This window comes from Saccopteryx bilineata, chromosome 1 (assembly GCF_036850765.1).
Source record: "Saccopteryx bilineata isolate mSacBil1 chromosome 1, mSacBil1_pri_phased_curated, whole genome shotgun sequence".
Classification (NCBI taxonomy): Eukaryota; Metazoa; Chordata; class Mammalia; order Chiroptera; family Emballonuridae; genus Saccopteryx; species Saccopteryx bilineata.
The window spans coordinates 101935450-101955506 of record NC_089490.1 but is presented as its reverse complement, the minus strand read 5'-3'; the positions used below and the strand labels follow the sequence as shown (position 1 = coordinate 101955506).

Below are 20057 nucleotides of genomic sequence, written 5' to 3'. Positions count from 1 at the left end.
GAAACATTTCAGGCCTGCAGGGAATGCCACAAAATATTCCAAGTGATGAAAGGCAAGGACCTGCAGCCATCATAACTCTGTCTAGAAAGCTGTCATTTAGCATAGAAGGACAGATAAAGAGCAGCCCAGACATGACAAAGCTAAAGTAGTTCATCACCACCAAATCAGTATAACAAGAAATGTTAAATCAGGGTACATATGTTCAGAGAAAACATCTCCCGATTATTTTGACATTTGATTATGTTGCATACTCCTCACCCAAAGTCAAATTGTCTTCCGTCACCTTCTATCTGGTTTTCTTTGTGCCCCTCCTTTTCCTCCCCTCTCCTTTCTCCCTCCACCCCAGTTACCATCACATTCCTGTCCATGTCTCTGAGTCTTTTTTTTTTTTTTTTTTTTTTTACAGAGAGAGAGTCAGAGAGAGGGATAGACAGGGACAGACAGACAGGAACGGAGAGAGATGAGAAGCATCAATTATTAGTTTTTCGTTGCAACACCTTAGTTGTTCATTGATTGCTTTCTCATATGTGCTTTGACCGTGGGCCTTCAGCAGACCGAGTAACCCCTTGCTCGAGCCAGCAACCTTGGGTTCAAGCTTGTTAGCCTTGCTCAAACCAGATGAGCCCGTGCTCAAGCTGGCGACCTCAGGGTCTCGAACTTGGGTCCTCTGCATCCCAGTTCGATGCTCTATCCACTGCGCCATCGCCTGGTCAGGCTGATTCTCATTTTTATGTCCTGTGTATGGAATCATATAGTTTTTAGTTTTTTCTGATTTACTTATTTCGCTCAGTATAATGTTATCAAGGTCCATCCATGTTGTTGTAAATGATCCGATGTCATCATTTCTTATGGCTGAGTAGTATTCCATAGTATATATGTACTAAAGCTTTTTAATCCACTCGTCCACTGACAGACACTTGGGCTGTTTCCAGATCTTTATCAATGTCACCCCATTAAAATTAATTAAAAAGAAAAAAATGTTAAAGGATCTTCTTTATAAGAAGGAAAAAAATAAGATCAAAATATGGGTAATAAAATGGCAATAAATGCATATCTATCAATAGTTACTTTAAGTGGATTAAATGTTCCAATGAAAAGACACATAGGGGCTAAGAATGGATGAGAAAACAATATTTAAAAATGGCTCAGTTCAGATTGAAATACACACACAGATTGAAAGTAAAGTGATGGAAAAGATATTTCATGAAAATGGAAACAGAACAAAACAAAAAAGCTGGGTTAGCAATAGTTATACTAGACAAAATAGATAAAACAAGAGACAGAGAAGGACCCAGCAATTCCACTTCTGGGTATTTATCTGAAGAAACCCAAAACACTTCATTGAAAAGACATATGCATCTATATGTTCATTTCAGTGGAATATGACCGAGCCATAAAAAAGAGTGCACTCTTGCCATCTGCAGAAACAGGAGATACCTAGAGGATATTGTACTAAGTGAAATAAATCAGACAAAGACAAATGCCACAGGAACAAAATAAAAGAACAAGCAGAACAGAAACAGACTCATAGAAACAGAGTGTATGTTGATGGTTGCCAGAGGAGATGGTGTCGGGGGATGGGTATTAAGTACTATGTATGGTGTCAGATGGATACTAGAATAATCAAGGTGATCACTTCATAATTTATATAAATGTCTACTGGATTGTACACCTGAAACAAGTATAATAGTATATGTCAACTGTAAAGAATTCTTAATAAAGAATAAATAAAGAATTCTTAAATACATTTATTTTTTACTTTTTTTATTTTTTTGTATTTTTCTGAAGCTGGTAACGGGGAGAGACAGTCAGACAGACTCCCACATGTGCCCGACCGGGATCCACCTGGCACGCCCACCAGGGACAATGCTCGGCCCACCAGGGGGCGATGCTCTGCCCCTCCGGGGCGTTGCTCTGCGGAAACCAGAGCCACTCTAGCGCCTGGGGCAGAGGCCAAGGAGCCATCCCCACCGCCCGGGCCATCTTTGCTCCAATGGAGCCTTGGCTGCAGGAGGGGAAGAGAGAGACAGAGAGGAAGGAGGGGGGGGGTGGAGAAGCAAATGGGCGCTTCTCCTATGTGCCCTGGCCGGGAATCGAACCCGGGTCCCCCGCACACCAGGCCGACGCTCTACTGCTGAGCCAACTTGCCAGGGCCTAAATACATTGTTTAAAAAAGGATAGCTATTGTCTATTATTATTCATGGGATGATGAATGGCAGTGATTACTGCTGCTGCTACTTCTAATGGGTCCCCCTACCCCTCTTTTTTTTCTTGTACTTTCCTTGAGGTTAGTTAGTAGAATAGGATTATCCCTTTCTGTTTTATAGTCTAGCAAAGTAAATAAAATGTGATATGTACTGCCTTTCATAGTGCTTGGAAAATAGTGCATACTCAATAAATATTCATAAATTTGCAAGGCAGTGAGAACCAGAGCTTGATTACATATAGGAATATGATATTCAAATAAATGACAAGAACACTGCAGACTTTTTGTAAGAGAGCTATGGACAAGAGAGATTAAAACAACAAATAAAACCATATTGGAAAACATGGATTAAAGTAGAGCCTGACACTGTGGTTTTGGGTTTCTTAGTGCTGCTATTACATTTTTAATGCTCTGTGTATTTGTAAGACTGACTACTGTAACTGACACTAAAATAAATGTCAATATATATTCTCTTTCAGATTTACCAAAAACTTATCTCCTGACAAGATAAATCTAAGTACACTTAAAGGAGAAGGTGAACTGAAGAATCTGGAGTTGGATGAGGAGGTGCTCCAGAATATGTTGGATTTGCCAACATGGCTTGCTATCAACAAAGTTTTTTGTAATAAAGCATCAATTAGGGTGAGTCTTTGACATCTGTGAAAATTATTTTGTTTTTATTTTTTAATTTCATCCCTTTTTTTTTTTTTTTTTATTTCTCTGAAGTTGGAAACAAGGAGGCAGTCAGACAGACTCCTGCATGCGCCTGACTGGGATCCACCCGGCATGCCCACCAGGGGGCGATGCTCTCCCATCTGGGACATCGCTCTGTTGCGACCAGAGCCATTCTAGTGCCTGAGGCAGAGGCCACAGAGCCATCCTCAGTGCCCGGGCCAACTTTGCTCCAATGGAGCCTCGGCTGAGGGAGGGGAAGAAAGAGATAGGAAGGAGAAGGGAGGGGTGGAGAAGCAGATGGGCGCCTCTCCTGTGTGCCCTGGCCGGGAATCAAACCTGGGACTCCTGCACGCCAGGCCGATGCTCTACCACTGAGCCAACCGGCCAGGGTCATCCCTATCTTTTAAAATAAATATTTTGTTTTAGATAATTCTGTAAAGAAGCATTTTTATTAACATAGTTTTAAAAGGAAAATACCTTTGTATAAATTATTACATGAACATATGCCTATGGATTTAGTCATATACTAATATACTAATTATTAATATATATATTTTAACTTGTTAAATACTGAATGTTATTAACATTCAAATAAGATTATTAATAGTTGCCTATCCAGGCAGTGGCACAGTGGATAGAGCATCGGCCAGGGACACTGAGGACCCAAGTTCAAAACCCCAAGTTTGCCAACTTGAGTGTGAGCTTAACAGCTTGAGCACAGGATCACTGGCTTGAGCATGGGATCATAGACATGACCCCATGGCACTGGTTTGAAGTCCAAGGTCGCTGGCTTGAACCCAAGGTCGCTGGTTTGAACCCAAGGTCGCTGGTTTGAACAAGGGCTCACTGGCTCAGCTGGAGGCCCCCCCATCAGGACACATATGAGAAAGCAACCAATGAACAGCAAAGGTGCCTCAGTGAAGAATTGATGTGTCTCATCTCCCTTCCTGTCTGTCTTGACTGTCTTGTGTCTGTCTCGCTCTCTCAAAAAAACCCCAAAAAACAATTATTAGTAGTTTATTGATAAAATAATTGGTTAAATTTGGCATATATTCAAGATTTTTAATAAAATTTGTTGTCAAATGTGACAATTTAAGTTTGTGATAAGTAAACTTGATTTTAAATGAAGACATGAGGATTGGTAAGTTATTCTGTATGTTATACTTTTATTTGAAGTTTTATCCCCTTTTCTCATTTGTTTCTTATTGTGAGGATTTTAAATTTTCTTTTATTATTATTACTACTAAAAACTTATTCCTGCTTGCCTTGACACTAATCATGTCATATCACCTCTTGCTATTCAAGACTAGGCTTAGTTTGATAGTCTTTTCAGTAGAAAGATTGAATGCTAATTTGTTGCATAAAATTAAAATTGGGCACCAAAGTAAAGATTATGGAATAATTATCTCTTAATTTTTTATTCTATCCTCCATAAACCCAAATATCTACAAAGACATGATATTTTAACGAAGGTTATGTTTGAATATTATTTATTTGAAATTGCCTGCATTTCACAACAATGTCCTCACTTTTATATTTGTTTTGAATATATACAAAAAAAGTGGTCAGAATTCTAGAATATAAAAAATTGTTAAACAAAACACTGATTATGCTTTGCTGGGAAGTCATAGCCAATGTATTTTAATTAAGGACTGGGAAAGAAAGATATTGAAGACAACCTGAAATTTTTTTTTTAAAAGATGACTAAGAAAATATGGTTAGTCTTTTATATAATGTAGGCACATCTAATTTTAAGAGGATAATGAATTACTCATTTTATTATTTTGCAATTTAAGAAAAATGTCATCTGATACAATTTGGTGTGTCTACCACTATGTTACAAAAGAAACTGTGTTGGTTACTATTTTATATTTTTTTACTGATTCATTTTAAAGAAACATATTATTTTCCCCAGATCCCATGGACAAAACTGAAAACACATCCCATCTGTTTGGTAAGTTCTAAATTGCCTCAGAAACATTTATATAAGCATATGATCTAACTATTATTTTAATATTAATGAATTTTGTAATTGGAAATTGCACTCTATAAAATCTGATGATCTCAGAAGTATATGGCTACATCGTATAGTTTTTCTCTCACAGTATAATATATTCAATTACTCCACCAGATAGTAAGTGCCTTGAGAAAGGACTGAGCACATTGTTTTTTGTTCTGATGTTTGTCTTTTTAGGCCTTTAGAGGGACATTTAAAATGACTGCTCACTTACTGTTTACTTTGCTCATAAATAAATGAAAGAAAATGTAGTCTTGCCTGACCTGTGGTGGCACAGTGGATAAAGCATCGACCTGGAAATGCTGAGGTTGCCGGTTCAAAACCCTGGGCTTGCCTGGTCAAGACACATATGGGAGTTGATGCTTCTAGCTCCTCCCCCCTATCTCTCTCTCCTGTCTCTCCCTCTCCCTCTCTCTCTCTCTCTCTCTCTTCCCCCCCCTCTCCCCCTTTCTCTCCTCTCTAAAATGAATAAATAAAATAAAAATTAAAAAAAAAAAGATGAACTTCTCCATCAACGGCTTGTTAGTATCAAGAAAATAACCAGTGGTCACTCAAAGCCAACTCTAGACTCTGTTTAGAAGAAAAAAAAAGAAAAGAAAATGTAGTCTTAATATGATATTTTTATGGTATACATAAAATATTATTTAAATTTTTTATGCATTTTTATTAGTCCCTAGATAAAGTAATAATGGAAATGAGTACTTGTGAAGAACCACGAAACCCTAATGGCCCCTCACCAATTGCAACTGCTTCAGGACAAAGGTAAGCTATTTCCATTCATCTGTATGACTGTCAGTTATTTCCATTAATCTGTATTCCTGTAGTCATCTCTGTTATCTGCAGTAATAGAACATAAAGTCCACTAACCTTAAACTGTCTCTGTTTCAATCACCTCTCCCATCAAATGTTTTACAGTTTTAGTATATGTTACAAAAGTAGCAGAATTGATTTTTAGCCTCTTTTATTCATCTTGCTTTTTGTGATATTTAAGTAGTAATGATCAACCAAAGGCAGAGCAATAGCAGAAAATGAAAGCAGAAGAGCTTAGGCATTCTATAAATCAGATGTGCACATTTATTTTATGCATCAGTGGAATTTTTATGACTCTAAAGAGTTAAATTGGTGCCTACAAAAATTATAGACCTTTTGAATTACTCGAATTCATTAAAGAATGCTTACAATTTAATTTTAATAGCTAAAATCAGATGCTAATAAAGTAGAAGCATGAGGCCCACTTCATAGAGCCTTCTTGAAAAGTTAGAATAGTTCTTAAAATATAGATCTTTTAAAAAATGCCTATTTATTTTTGCAAACAGTGTGTTTAGGTCTTAAATTATACATTATTTCCTCAAGGTGGATTTCTGCACTATTTTGTATTGTGCAAACTATTTATCTTAAATATTCACATAGATATTAATGTGATTGGTGCCTCCTTCAAGTTGTACAGATTAGCAGCCCTGACGTTATAATATTCTACTTGCAGAGCAAAGCCAGTGATAAAACTCTTGAGGATGAAACATGCTCATACACATACACACACGTTATACATGTACATGCAACATTCTTTTTCACCAAGGTTGACCACCGTTATATTAGTGTATTCTATCAGATGTGCTATTTATATTTGCACTGCAGGTAATAGTGATTGGGAAAAGAACTTTATATTAACTTCTTTGTCATTTATGCAGTGCTCAACAATTGAAGATTTTAAATTTAAATTGTGTTTTCAGGTTTGATAGAGTAGATTGGAGCAGTTGGTCATTAAATTGACGAGTCAGAAAAATAAAGTAGAAATCTTTATAAGGTTATTGAAAGAGTTAAAGATCAGGAAAATTTTTATTAATGAAAGATTTTAATTAGATATGGCAGAAATTAGGTATTTTTTCAATATGAGCTGAGTGCAGTTGATAGTGTTCTTTCCTAATTCACTTTTTATAGTATCAATAAACTTCATAATTTGACTTTGTAATTAATAATAACAGCCCTTATATTTTAATGCATGGCAGTATGGTTCATCTGTTTCCATGTTTTCCAGACTTGCCTGATTGTAACTTAGGGTGTTTACTAAGTCTGCAGAGTATTTATTTATTTATTTATTTATTCATTTATTTGTTTGTTTATTTGTTGTTAAGAGAGACAGGAAAGGAAAGAGAGGGTGAAAAGCATCAACTTGTAGTTGCTTTCACTTTAGTTGACTGGGGACGAGCCAGTGTCCCCTTGCTCAAGCCAGCTACCTCTAGGCTCAAGCTGATGGCGAGCTTTGGGATCCCATACACAGTTCCCCTCAAGACAGAGACTCCATGTTGACAAGCTGCACTCACAGCCAGTGAGCGACCTTGATGATTGGAACTGGGGACCTCAGTGTTCCAGATTGATGCTTTGTCCACTGTGCCACCACCGGTCAGGCTAGGCTTCTTTTGAAATTAAGATTTATTAGCTCTGTAATGGTTGTTGAGAACATGAATATGTATTTTTTAACAATTCTTCATAGTCATGCAACTTAGGGAACCACTGATTTATTTGATTTTGTTTCTAAGAGATTTCTTTTAAATAGAGAAAAACTAATAATAAATAGGCTTAGAAGAAACTTGTAAACTGGAATTTTGCCTTTTTAATTTATAATGAAAGACATAACCATAAACATGTAGTCTTAGTCATTAACATAGGCATCACCTTTTTGATGGTAAATCCTCTAATACAATTGTAACACTTTTTAATGTGCGTTTATTAGAACATCTGGGGTTGGATATTTGGAAGAGTATTCCCATATAATTATTATAGAAATATTCTTTGCAACTCCAGGAATATTTCTAAGTGACCAATATTTGTCCTTATGATCAAAGCAGCTCTTTCCTAGGATGCTGATGAGTTCTTACTCTTGGGTTCTCAGTTTTGTAAACCCAAGATAGATGGCTATCTCTCTTTTGTTTTTTTTAAATAACAAAACTACCTCAGGCAAGCAAGACAAGGACTGTATAAATTACTACCTATATTATCTTTCACTGAAGGACTGTAGCAACCCTTTGAAATAGATATTATTTTCACTTACAATACAAGTGAGGAAACTGAGGTTTATAGACTTTCAATGGTATTAATGTACTACTGTTAATAGTATAAATAATAGTTAATTTTATGAAGTATCATGAGTCAACAGATGGACATTATTTCATGTAATCCACAGATAAACCTACAAAGTATTGCCTGATTTAAAAGATAAGTCAGATAAAGCTTAGAAAGGCTAGGTGATTTACTTACACATTAAAGTAATAAATCAAAAAGCATAGCAGCAAGTATGGTGGAGGTATGTACATGGTCCATAAAGATGATGGGTTCACTTTTATACATGTTGGTTTTGAAATGTGTGAGAGCAAGCCTTGTGGAGCTGTGATCGGCATTTGAATTTTACAGTCTGAAGTTCTAGTGAGAGTTCTGGATAGAGACATAGAAGAAAAGTAATGGTCAAATTGATGATAATTGAAGTGATGTGACTTTTGGGCAAATTTTTACCACCCCACCTGCCAAAATATATTGATAATCTATATTCCACTTACGCTGTACTACTTACTCATAATTCTCAAAACACAGCCTTGCTTTCCTATCTGTGCCTTTGCTCATGCTTTTCCCTGTTCCAGGATTTCCCTTCCATCTGTCCCCATGGAAGTTCATCCTTTTTTTCTGGATATATTTCTCCCTAGTTATATGCAATTTCTTTTTACAGATTCCCTTATGTTTCAGTTGCTAGGAAATTTTTTCCTCCCCAAGTAACGTAGGAGTCCTATGTCCCAGCGTTCACATCATAGATGGCTCAGTATTTGCTGAATTGAATTAGAGAATGTGAACTTTTTTTTCTAAAGTTATTCCTAAATTATGAGGTTATATTCCAGCTGTAGTCTCTTATCCTTTTTTGTGTCAAGAATTTAGCTTTCTTATTCATATTATAGATGTTATATATTATAGTTGTCTGGACTAATGCTTTTTGAGATACTGATCATAATAATTTAATTTAGGAAATCACCTCTAATTTTAAAAATCTTATCATTTTGAGAAGAGCATTTTTATAACTTAATGTAACCAGGTTAGACTATTGTTTTAACAACAATTTGGTTTTCTTAAACCAAAATGAATAATGTGGTAGTTTGTGTACTTTGTGTGACAATATTAACAGATAACTTTTTTCTTTTAATGATTTTCTTGGTATTAGCACATTATATTTTGTTTTACTTCCCTTTTACAGTGAATATGGCTTTGCTGAAAAAGTAGTTGAGGGAATTACTGTTTCTGTAAATTCCATTGTTATTCGCATTGGAGCAAAAGCCTTCAATGCATCCTTTGAACTTTCCCAGCTACGGATCTATAGTGTAAACGCAAACTGGGAACACGGAGATTTAAGGTTTACTCGTATTCAAGATCCACAGAGAGGCGAGGTAAAGAGTTTGTTCTTTTTTTTCAACAATTTTAGTCACTGATAAATAAAAGAGGATGTTTAAAATAATTACTTTGTTACCTAGATTCATATACTACTAGATTTACTTTTGTCTTTTAATCACACTTTTCTCTGTTTTCCCCTTAATCATTGAATTACATATTTTAATGTTTATTGCAATAAATATTTCAACTTACAGGGTTAAGTTCTATTTTAACTTCATTGCTACTAGGAACTGACTTTTACATTTACAAAATTAAAATATGTCATTTAAATTCTTGGTTATATGATTCAAATGCTTTTTGTACTCTATATTAAAATTAAATTACTGAGAATAAAAGTATTAACAGCTTTACAGGTGATGAATAAAATTATGAAGGTGTGCTACTGAATTTGTTGGAAGTGTACAGTTTCAAAAAATACAATCATAGTGACTATATCTAAAAAGTCATATGAAAATTAGTGAAGAGGTACATTTCTATTTTTTTTCTTTTTAATCTACATTTTTCTTATTCTGTTCTGCATGATCTCTATCTTCTCTTTAGGTTTTGACATTTAAAGAAATAAATTGGCAGATGATTCGAATAGAGGCAGATGCTACCCAAAGTTCACATCTTGAAATTATGTGTGCTCCTGTTCGATTAATAACCAACCAATCAAAAATCAGAGTCACACTTAAAAGAAGAGTAAGTTAACAGATTTCCTTTTTGATTCATTTGATAACTATTGGAATTAACAGGAGATTTAAAATAATTTTAAGTGAAATATTGGTATAGTAAACAATGCGAAATGAAAGGAAATATAGTGCCTTATATAATATTTGAAGAAACTTACTGTGATAACATTTTTTCAGCCTTCTAGATTTAATATTTAGATTTTTTTTAATTTTATTTTTATTTTTTACAGAGACAGAGAGAGAGTCAGAGAGAGCTATACATAGGGACAGACAGACAGGAATGGAGAGAGATGAGAAGCATCAATCATTAGTTTTTCGTTACGACATCTTAGTTGTTCATTGATTACTCTCTCATACGTGCCCTGACCGTGGGGCCAACAGCAGACCAAGTAACCCCTTGCTCAAGCCAGCAACCCTGGGTCCAATCTGGTGAGCTTTGCTCAAACCAGATGAGTCCGCGCTCAAGCCAGCGACCTCGGGGTCTCGAACCTGGGTCCTCCGCATCCCAGTGCAGCGCTCTATCCACTGCACCACCGCGTGGTCAGGCTAATATTTAGATTTTTATTTTTTATGATTGAGTAGATTTCTGAGTTGCCAGATATCTGTTGAACATTAACAGTTTTATAATTTTATTTGTCCTGTTGAATTGCTCAGGTATGGGTAACTGAAACTATTAGGTTTAGAAGGTTATTAAGACAACTGGTAATTAAGATAAATAGAAAGATATTTACTTAAGGTTGTCAGAGTTGAGAGTCCACTATGGATTGTGATGTAATTTAATGATAGAGTTATGACTTATTTTAACCATGGCTTATAATCTCAAAAACATGTTTCGTGTCACTTGATACAAACTACTATACTAAATTATAATTGAAAAATATATTTTTAGAATATGTGGTTAAAATAGCATTCTAGTTTTTAATTTAATGCTACTTTTTCTACTAGTATTTGTTGAAGTAACATTTATTAACAAATGATTTATTAGCTATAAATGCAAAATTATATAAGTACTTGTACCTATTATAACCTTTACCTGTTTAGGTACAGGAATTTGTCCTTTTTTTTTTTTTTACCACTCTTGCCAATACTAGGAGATATTCTTTCCATACTTTTGGAACTCAGTAAATATTTGGTGACTGAATGAAGGATTCATATTTAATGCCATTCAAAAATGAAAAATTTTAAATATAAGTACATTTTAAGCTTTATTTCTTGGCTTAATTTTTTCAATTTTTTTTGACAGTTAAAGGACTGCAATGTTATTGCAACAAAGTTAATTCTAATATTGGATGACTTATTATGGGTTTTAACGGATTCTCAGTTGAAAGCTATGGTACAATATGCAAAATCTCTTAGTGAAGCAATAGAAAAATCAACAGAACAAAGGAAGAGCATGGCTTCTGAACCTACACAGGTATGCTACTAAGTTAACAGGGGGAAAATACCTATTATATGTAAATGGTTTAAAAATCAGAACAGGTAGTTGTTTACTTTATGTAAAATAGATTTTAATACTCTTGAGTCTAAGAATCTTCTTATACGCCTTACTATATAATATTATATACTTGATACCCATATGAAAACATTAATTTTATTTCTATTTGTGTAGTGATTATTTTGTTTGGAGGCCTATATTAGACTCTAGAGAATTAATAATGGCATACTTTTTTTTCTTTTTTAATTTTTTTTTTGGTATTTTACTGAAGAAGCGAGAAAGCAGAGAGACAGACACCCGCATGCGCCCAACCAGATCCACCAGCATGCCTACTAAGGGGCAACACTCTGCCCATCTGGGGCGTTGCTTCATTGCTACCTGAGCTGTTCTAATACCTGAGGGAGAGGTCGTGGAGCCATCCTCAGCACCGGGCCAACTTTGCTCCATTGGAGCCTTGGCTGCGAGAGGGGAAGAGAGAGACAGAGAGGAAGGAGAGGGGGAGGGGTGGAGAAGCAGATGGACGCTTTTCCTGTGTGCCTTGACTGGGAATTCAAACCCGGGACATCCACACGTGGGGACAACACTCGAGTACTGAGCCATCCAGCCGGGGCAACATAAAAATGTTTGATATTGCAAATATCTCTTCAGGAAGTTAAGAATAATTTTAAAATTAGAATAAAAACTGGGTAAACGCTGTATTGTTCTACCAGTAAGTAATATTTATTCAATGAGATATCCTCATAATTCTCTGGGGAACCTAATTTTAAAAAGTCAATGAACAGAACACTGGACTCTAGCACAGAATAGTTTTCCTGAGCAGGAAGCCTAAATTTAAGCAGAAATATATGGTGACTAAATTTAAAGTGCATTATATATTAAAGAATCTACTTTTACTTATGGGCATGTGGAAGCCAATGGGAATTTTTAAATAGGAAAGAACAATCAAGTGTGACAAGGTGGTATTACAGAGAATGGACTGAAAAAGAGAGAGATTGCCAGTCTTAGGAGAGTGGTGGACTTGAACCTCTGGTAATGGTTTTAAAGAAGAAACAGCATGGCCCTGGCCAGTTGGTTCAGTGGATAGAGTGTTGGATTTGTTTTGTTCCTATATAATTCAGAAAATAATTTAGGAAAACTGAGTTATTGATACAAAAGTAAATGTATTAGCTTATTTTTTATCACTTTATTCCTAAAAATATTTCAGTTTTCTTGTGTGGGGAATTTCAAATATTGAACTTGCAGTGATAAGGCACTTTTGAATCTTTTAGAGCTCTGCAGTAGCTCCATCAACACAGCAAGCAAAGACACCACAGACTTCAAATGCTCCTGATCTAAATGACGCAATTGTGAAACTATTTAATGACTTTAATGTTAAAGAAACTTCTCATCATTTAGTGATTTCTCATCTAGATCTACACATATGTGATGATATTCATGCTAAAGAAAAAGGTAATTAAAGCTGTTTATTTTAAACTTTTTTTCCACAATTTACTATAAAACTGATATTTTACATAATCCTATAGTATGTACTATACAATAACATCATAATTTTATCATTCATAAATGATACATGCATGAAAGGTATAATAGACATAGATCTCAGTACATTGAGCTCCACAGATACAGTACCAGGGCAAGTACAAGCCAGATGGGCATTGGGCGACTGTGCTCACTGAGGAACAGTAACTACACCTGGACAAGGAGACCCTAAGAAGCTGAAAGGCACCATAGCCTCACATGCTTTCTTTGTGCATACTTGCTGAGAGGAGCACAAGCAGAAGCTTCGAGATGCTTCAGTCAACTTCTCTGAGTTTGCTAAGTGCTCAGAGAGTTGGAAGGCCATGTCTGCTAAAGAGAAAGGAAAATTTGAAGACATGGCAAAGGCAGACAAACCCATTGTGAAAGAGAAATAAAAACTTAGCGTCCCTCCTAAAGGGGAACAAAGGAAGATCCCAGTGCACCCAAGGCGCCTCCTTGGTCTTTTTCTTGGTTTGTTCTGAGTAGTGCCCAAAAAAATCAAAGGAGGGCATCCTGGCCTATCCCTTGGTGATGCTGCAAAGAAGCTGGAGAGACAGGGAATCACTGCGCAGATGGCAAACAGCACGATGGGAAGAAGGCGGCTAAGCAGGAGGAGAAATACAAAAAGGATTGCTGCTTACCAAGCTAATGGACAGCCTGATGTGGCAAAAAAAAAGAAACTTGCCAAGGCTGAAAAGGCAGGGAAAAAAGGAAGAGGAGGAACAGGAGGAAGAAGATGGAGATGAAAATAATGATGAGTAATAAATTGATTCTAGCGCAGTTTTTTCCCTCTTTAGATAGCCCTGTCCTGGTGGCATTTGCAGTAGCCACTGAAGACTAACCGTGCCCGGTACAGTAGGGGGTTGTGAACTGGCAGGGAAATTTAAAGCAGGTTCTTGTTAGTGCACAGAGCAAATTAGTTATATGTGTGGGTGGTAATTATTTTATCTGCAGTTATCTCTGATGCAGCTTATATGAAATAATTGTTCTGTTAACTGAATACCCCTCTGTACAAAAAACTTGCAGCTGTTTTGTGGACATTTGCAACACTTCTAAGTGAATACAATTTTTTATTAAAAAATAAATATTGGCCCTGGCCGGTTGGCTCAGTGGTAGAGCGTCGGCCTGGCGTGTGGGAGTCACGGATTCGATTCCCGGCCAGGGCACACAGGAGAAGCGTCCATCTGCTTCTCCACCCCTCCCCCTCTCCTTCCTCTCTGTCTCTCTCTTTCCCTCCCGCAGCCAAGGCTCCATTGGAGCAAAGATGGCCCGGGCGCTGGGGATGGCTCCTTGGCCTCTGCCCCAGGCGCTAGAGTGGCTCTGGTCGCCAGAGCATCGCCCCCTGGTGGGCAGAGCATCGCCCCCTGGTGGGCGTGCCAGGTGGATCCCGGTCGAGCGCATGCGGGCGTCTGTCTCTTCCCGTTTCCAGCTTTAGAAAAATACAAAAAAAAAAATAAATAAAAAATAAATATTATAAATTGGTTTGAAATTTTATTTTGCTTTAGTAGTACTTCAGCCCACTTGTTATCTATCAATGCTAAAAAATTAGGCTTATAGAAATCAAAGACTGAGCAGATGACATCCTTGGAGAATAGTGAAATATTAAATAATTGTCCTTGAATTAACTTTTTTATAATTTTGAAATTCTGCATAAATTAAATTATTGCCAATACTAAAGTTTATAATTTCCACATGTGTTTCCAACATAGTGGTTTATATTTTTCTGACCCTATGTGCATGTAAACACAATTATGTGGCTGTTTAACATTTCTTGTGTCTTCTTCTCCCAATACTATAAAATTTGGGCAGGATGCTCAATTTCAATTATTTTTTCTTTCCTTTTAGCCTTTGTCTTATTTTTCTTATTTAGTGGACAAAGGTAGCGGGGTAGCAGGAAGCTGTCCTTGGTCACTTTGAACATCTGTGGTTTCCTAATTATGATTCTGGGGCATTTTTCTGTCAGAGAATGTCCCTGGCCCCTAAGTGTTAAAAGGATTCAGCAGGTAGTCTTTTCTCTAGGACGCTGGTTCTCAAACTTTGGTGAGAATGAAAATCAAGCTGGGTTTTTTGGGGTTTTTTTTGTATTTTTTTTTCTGAAGCTGGAAACGGGGAGAGACAGTCAGACAGACTCCCGCATGCGCCCGACCGGGATCCACCCGGCACGCCCACCAGGGGCGATGCTCTGCCCACCAGGGGGCGATGTTCTGCCCCTCCGGGGCGTCGCTCTGCGGAAACCAGAGCCACTCTAGCGTCTGGGGCAGAGGCCAAGGAGCCATCCCCAGCGACCGGGCCATCTTTGCTCCAATGGAGCCTTGGCTGCGGGAGGGGAAGAGAGAGACAGAGAGGAAGGAGGGGGGGGGTGGAGAAGCAAATGGGCGCTTCTCCTATGTGCCCTGGCCGGGAATTGAACCCGGTTCCCCCGCATGCCAGGCCTATGCTCTACCGCTGAGCCAACCGGCCAGGGCCTGAGGGGTTTTTTTTGACAGAGAAAGGGACAGATAGGGACAGGCAGGGAGGGAGAGAAATGAGAAGTATTAATTCTTCATTGCACTCCTTAGTTGTTCATTGATTGCTTTCTCATATGTGCCTTGACCAGGGGGCTACAGCAGAGCGAGTGACCCCTTGCTCAAGCCAGTGACCTCGGGGTTTCGAACTTGGGTCTTCTGCATCCCTCTCCAACACTCTATCCACTGTGCCACCACGTGGTCAGGCAAGCTGGGATATTTTTTAAATGGAGATATCAGACCTGTGTTTCTCAAACCTGAATCAGAGTAATACCTATGAAAATTGTTGCTCTGGATTTTTAAAGCTGAAAGAGTGAATATTGAGTCTGATCATGGGTACTGAGCAGTAGAAATTATCTAACCATCATGTAAGGCTACCAGATCAAAGGGGGGGCATGAAAGGTGAGGAAGATTGGGAATTTGGATATTTGTCCTTCTTTTGTCCATCTTTCTGTCATTTGGCATAGTTGGTATCTTTTGTTTTAGTGATTTGGAAGGAAAAATCTAAATCAAAACAAACCAAAACAACAAAAAGAAAGGTCAAGGTTAAAATAGCGAGAAAAGAACAGAAAAAAGTATTTTCTAAGCTCTTTTACATTCCTCACTTTATGTATTCCCTCAGAGAATAAACTGAGGGAATTTAAGAGAAAACTTCCCCACCAACACATCCCCATCATTGTACAGATCTGTAATTAGTTCTCTGCTATTTTAAAATCCAGAAAGTTCTTAAATGTTTCTTCTTAGGTTTGTAAAAATTTTACTTGCTGGAAAAACTTGACCTACACAATCGTATAGCTATTTATTTTCTTCATTTTACCCACTTATATAAATGAGTTTTGCTGCAGAATTACTGTTTTTATATTAATGCTGCCTCAGAATCTGCTGGGAGTGTTGTGTGTGTGTGTATATACACATATACACACACCATATTACTTTCATAAAATATAAAAGTTCTGAATTCTAAAACATTTGGCTCCAGAGATTTTAAATTAAATGAGTGGTGTCGATCTGCACTAGAAATTCTGCTAGTTGAAGCCCTGGCCAAGTAGTTCATCCCAATATGCCAAAGTTTTGGGTTTGATCCCTGGTCAGGGTACATATAAGAATCAACCAATGAATGTGTAAATAAGTGGAACAACTATTTCTCTCCCTCACTCTCCCTCTCTCCCCTTCTCTTCCCTTCTCTTCCCTTCTCTCCTCTCTTCCTCCCCCTCTCTCCCTGTCTCCCTCCCTCTCCCTCTCTGTCTCCCTCACTCTCTCTCCCCTTCTATCTCTCTTCCTCCCCCCTCTTCCTCTGCCTCTCTCCCTCTCCCTCCTCCCTCCCCTTCCTCCCTGCTTCCCTCTCCCTCCCTTATTCCCTCTCTTCCTCCCTTTGTTCTTCCCTCCCTCTCTCTCCCTCCTTCTCTCTCACTTCTTCCCTCTCTCTCCCTTCCTCCCTCTCCCTTTCTTCCTCCTTCTCCATTTTTTTTTTCTTCCTACTTCTCCCTTTCCCTCTCTCCATCTCTTCCCCCTCTTCTTTCTCCCCCTTTCCTCCTCCCTCTCAGCCCTCTCTCTTTTCCTTTTTTCTCCTTTATTCTCTTTCTAAAAGAAATTCTGCTAGTTGAGATAGAGTTAACAAATGAATGAAGAGAGTGTGTATATAGCTATGTCTTAATTTGTATTTTATTTGTCCATGCTCTTTTAAAGTTTGATTTTTTATGTTGAAGTTACACTGACTTACCTACTTCTAATCTGAATTTAGTTCTGTGACCATGGATAACTTATACAACCTAACAGACCAATTTCCTCTTTGGTAAAAGGCAGGCTGCTATAGTGTAGTGGTAAAGATTTCCTAGGTTCAGAACCAACTCTGCACTTACTGGCTGTCTGACCTTGGCCTATTTAATGTAACTTTTTTTTTTTTTTTTACAGAGGCAGAGATAGACAGGGACAGACAGACAGAAACGGAGAGAGATGAGAAGCATCAATCATTAGTTTTTTGTTGGGCATTGCGACTTCTTAGTTGTTCATTGATTGCTTTCTCTTATGTGCTTTGACTGCGGGCCTTCAGCTGACCGAGTAACCCCTTGCTGGAGCCAGCGACCTTGGGTCCAAGCTGGTGAGCTTTTTGCTCAAGCCAGATGAGCCCGCGCTCAAGCTGGCTACCTCGGAGGTCTTGTACCTGGGTCTTTCCGCATCCCAGTCCGATGCTCTATCCACTGTGCCACCACCTGGTCAGGCTTAATTTAACTTTTTTGTGTCTCAGATTTTTAAATTTAGAATAGTGGTCGGCAAACTCATTAGTCAACAGAGCCAAATATGAACAGTACAACGATTGAAGTTTATTTTGAGAGCCAAATTTTTTAAACTTAAACTATATAAGTATGTACATTGTTATTAACTTAATTAGGGTACTCCTAAACTGGCCTTTGCTAAAAACATTCTCAGTCTGATTGAGCTGCATGTGGCTCGCGAGCCGCGATTTGCCAACCACTGATCTAGAAAATAGGCATAATTATAATAGTATCTATCTCAAAAGATAGTTATGAAGAACAATGAGTAAATATTTCTAAAGTATTTAAAACAATGCTTGAACATATGGTTAAGGGCTGTAAATATAAAAGTTGTGCTATTGTATGTGTATTATATTTTTTAGCCTTTTACCTTGCAAATGATAGGGGCTTAATACTTACTAGATTGAAGTGCATTTCCTAAAATTCTTAATGTATTATCCATGATAACAGACAGTTATTACTGCTTGGTCTGTAGGTATGATAAATCAAGTGTTTCTGATGTTTACTTAATAACTTTTTTTTCTTTTTCAAATCCATCTTTTTCTTTTCACAGAGTCAAATAGACGTATTACTGGCGGGGCTATGCAACTGTCTTTTACAAAGCTAACTATAGATTATTATCCTTACCACAAAGCAGGTATGTATAACCATTTCTTTAGAAGACATAAATCTTGCTTTCAAATTATATAGCCAATTTATTTCATTTTATTTTATTTTGTCTTAATTTAATTTTTTTTTTTTTTTGTATTTTTCTGAAGCTGGAAACGGGGAGGCAGTCAGACAGACTCCCTCATGTGCCCAACCGGGATCCACCCGGCATGCCCATCAGGGGGCGATGCTCTGCCCATCTTGGGGTGTCGCTCTGCGGCAGTCAGAGCCATTCTAGCTCCTGAGGCAGAGGCCACAGAGCCATCCTCAGTGCCCGGGAAAACTTTGTTCCAATGGAGCCCTGGCTGCAGGAGGGAAAGAGAGAGACAGAGAGGAAGGAGAGGGGGAAGGGTGGAGAAGCAGATGGGCGCTTCTCCTGTGTGCCCTGGCCGGGAATCGAACCCGGGACTCCTGCACGCCAGGCCGATGCTCTACCACTGAGCCAACCGGCTTTAATTTTTAAAGCAGAAAGAGATCGAGGCATTTGGTATTTGTTGTTTTGCCTCTGTAGTATCTTACCAAGGAAAATGTAATGGCCATAGAAAATCTCCATGCATTTTATATTGAAGTGTATGTAGGTTATTAGAAATAATAACTTCTCTAGATTTTCTAAATTTTATCAATAAATACGATTTAATAGGTTGCTTCTTTTTTTTTTTTAAGTAGAGACAGAAAGTCAGATAGGGACAGATAGGAAAGGAGAGAGATGAGAAGCATCAATTCTTCCTTGTGGCATTTTAGTTGTTCAATGATTGCTTTCTCATATGTGCCTTGACCAGAGGGCTACAGCAGAGTGAGTGACCCCTTGAGCCAGCGCCCTTGGGCTTCTCTCAAGCCAGTGACCATGGGATCATGTCTGTGATTCCATGCGCAAGCCAGTGACCCTACACTCAAGCTGAATGAGCTCTTGCTCAAGCTGGTGACCTTGGGGTTTCAAACCTGGGTCCTCTGCATCTACTCCGATGCTCTACTCACTGCGCCACTGCCTGGTCAGGCTTAATAGCTTCTTAATAATCAAATATTTATAGATTTTTCACCCTAAATAATAATAACAAAAAAGAATATATGTTTCTGGCTAAATTAAGTAATTTGACCTTATACCCAATTTACACATGCTTAAAATATTTTTAAGTATAGGAATCACATTGGGAGGTAAAACTTAGTTATAAAGTAAATTTTATTTTCTTAGCCCATTTGTATACACATTTCTTTCCTTAGTTGCTACAGAGAAACCTAATCGTCCTGATTTTTAAATTTTTATTCCAAAAAAGTTATATACTGATACATCTTTGTGACTGATATTTATCTTGAGAATTTTTATCAGTTTCTTCAGTTTTTTTAATAATCCTCATCATTTTTTTTTCTTTTTGTATTTTTCTGAAGCTGGAAACAGGGAGGCAGTCAGTCAGACTTCTGCATGCACCCGACCGGGATCCACCCGGCATGCCCACCAGGGGGCGATGCTCTGCCCATCTGGGGCATCACTCTGTTGCAACCAGAGCCATTCTAGCCCTGAGGCAGAGGCCACAGAGCCATCCCCAGCGCCCGGGCCATCTTTGCTCCAGTGGAGTCCTGGCTGCAGGAGGGGAAGAGAGAGACAGAGAGGAAGGAGAGGGGGAGGGGTGGAGAAGCAGATGGGCGCTTCTCCTGTGTGCCCTGGCCGGGAATCGAACCCGGGACTT

General features: G+C 38.0%; 1 protein-coding gene and 1 pseudogene across 1 annotated transcript in view; both read left to right on the top strand.

Moving 5' to 3' along the window:
* The window catches only part of BLTP3B (bridge-like lipid transfer protein family member 3B), a 131808-nt gene that overhangs the window by 52989 nt on the left and 58762 nt on the right, over positions 1-20057 (top strand). The window contains 8 exon segments of the mRNA XM_066262303.1: positions 2686-2848; positions 4797-4835; positions 5569-5660; positions 9133-9322; positions 9867-10007; positions 11241-11411; positions 12701-12881; positions 18281-18364. Coding sequence (XP_066118400.1) covers positions 2686-2848; positions 4797-4835; positions 5569-5660; positions 9133-9322; positions 9867-10007; positions 11241-11411; positions 12701-12881; positions 18281-18364 — 1061 coding nt within the window.
* LOC136320990 (putative high mobility group protein B1-like 1) lies at positions 13007-13712 on the top strand (annotated as a pseudogene).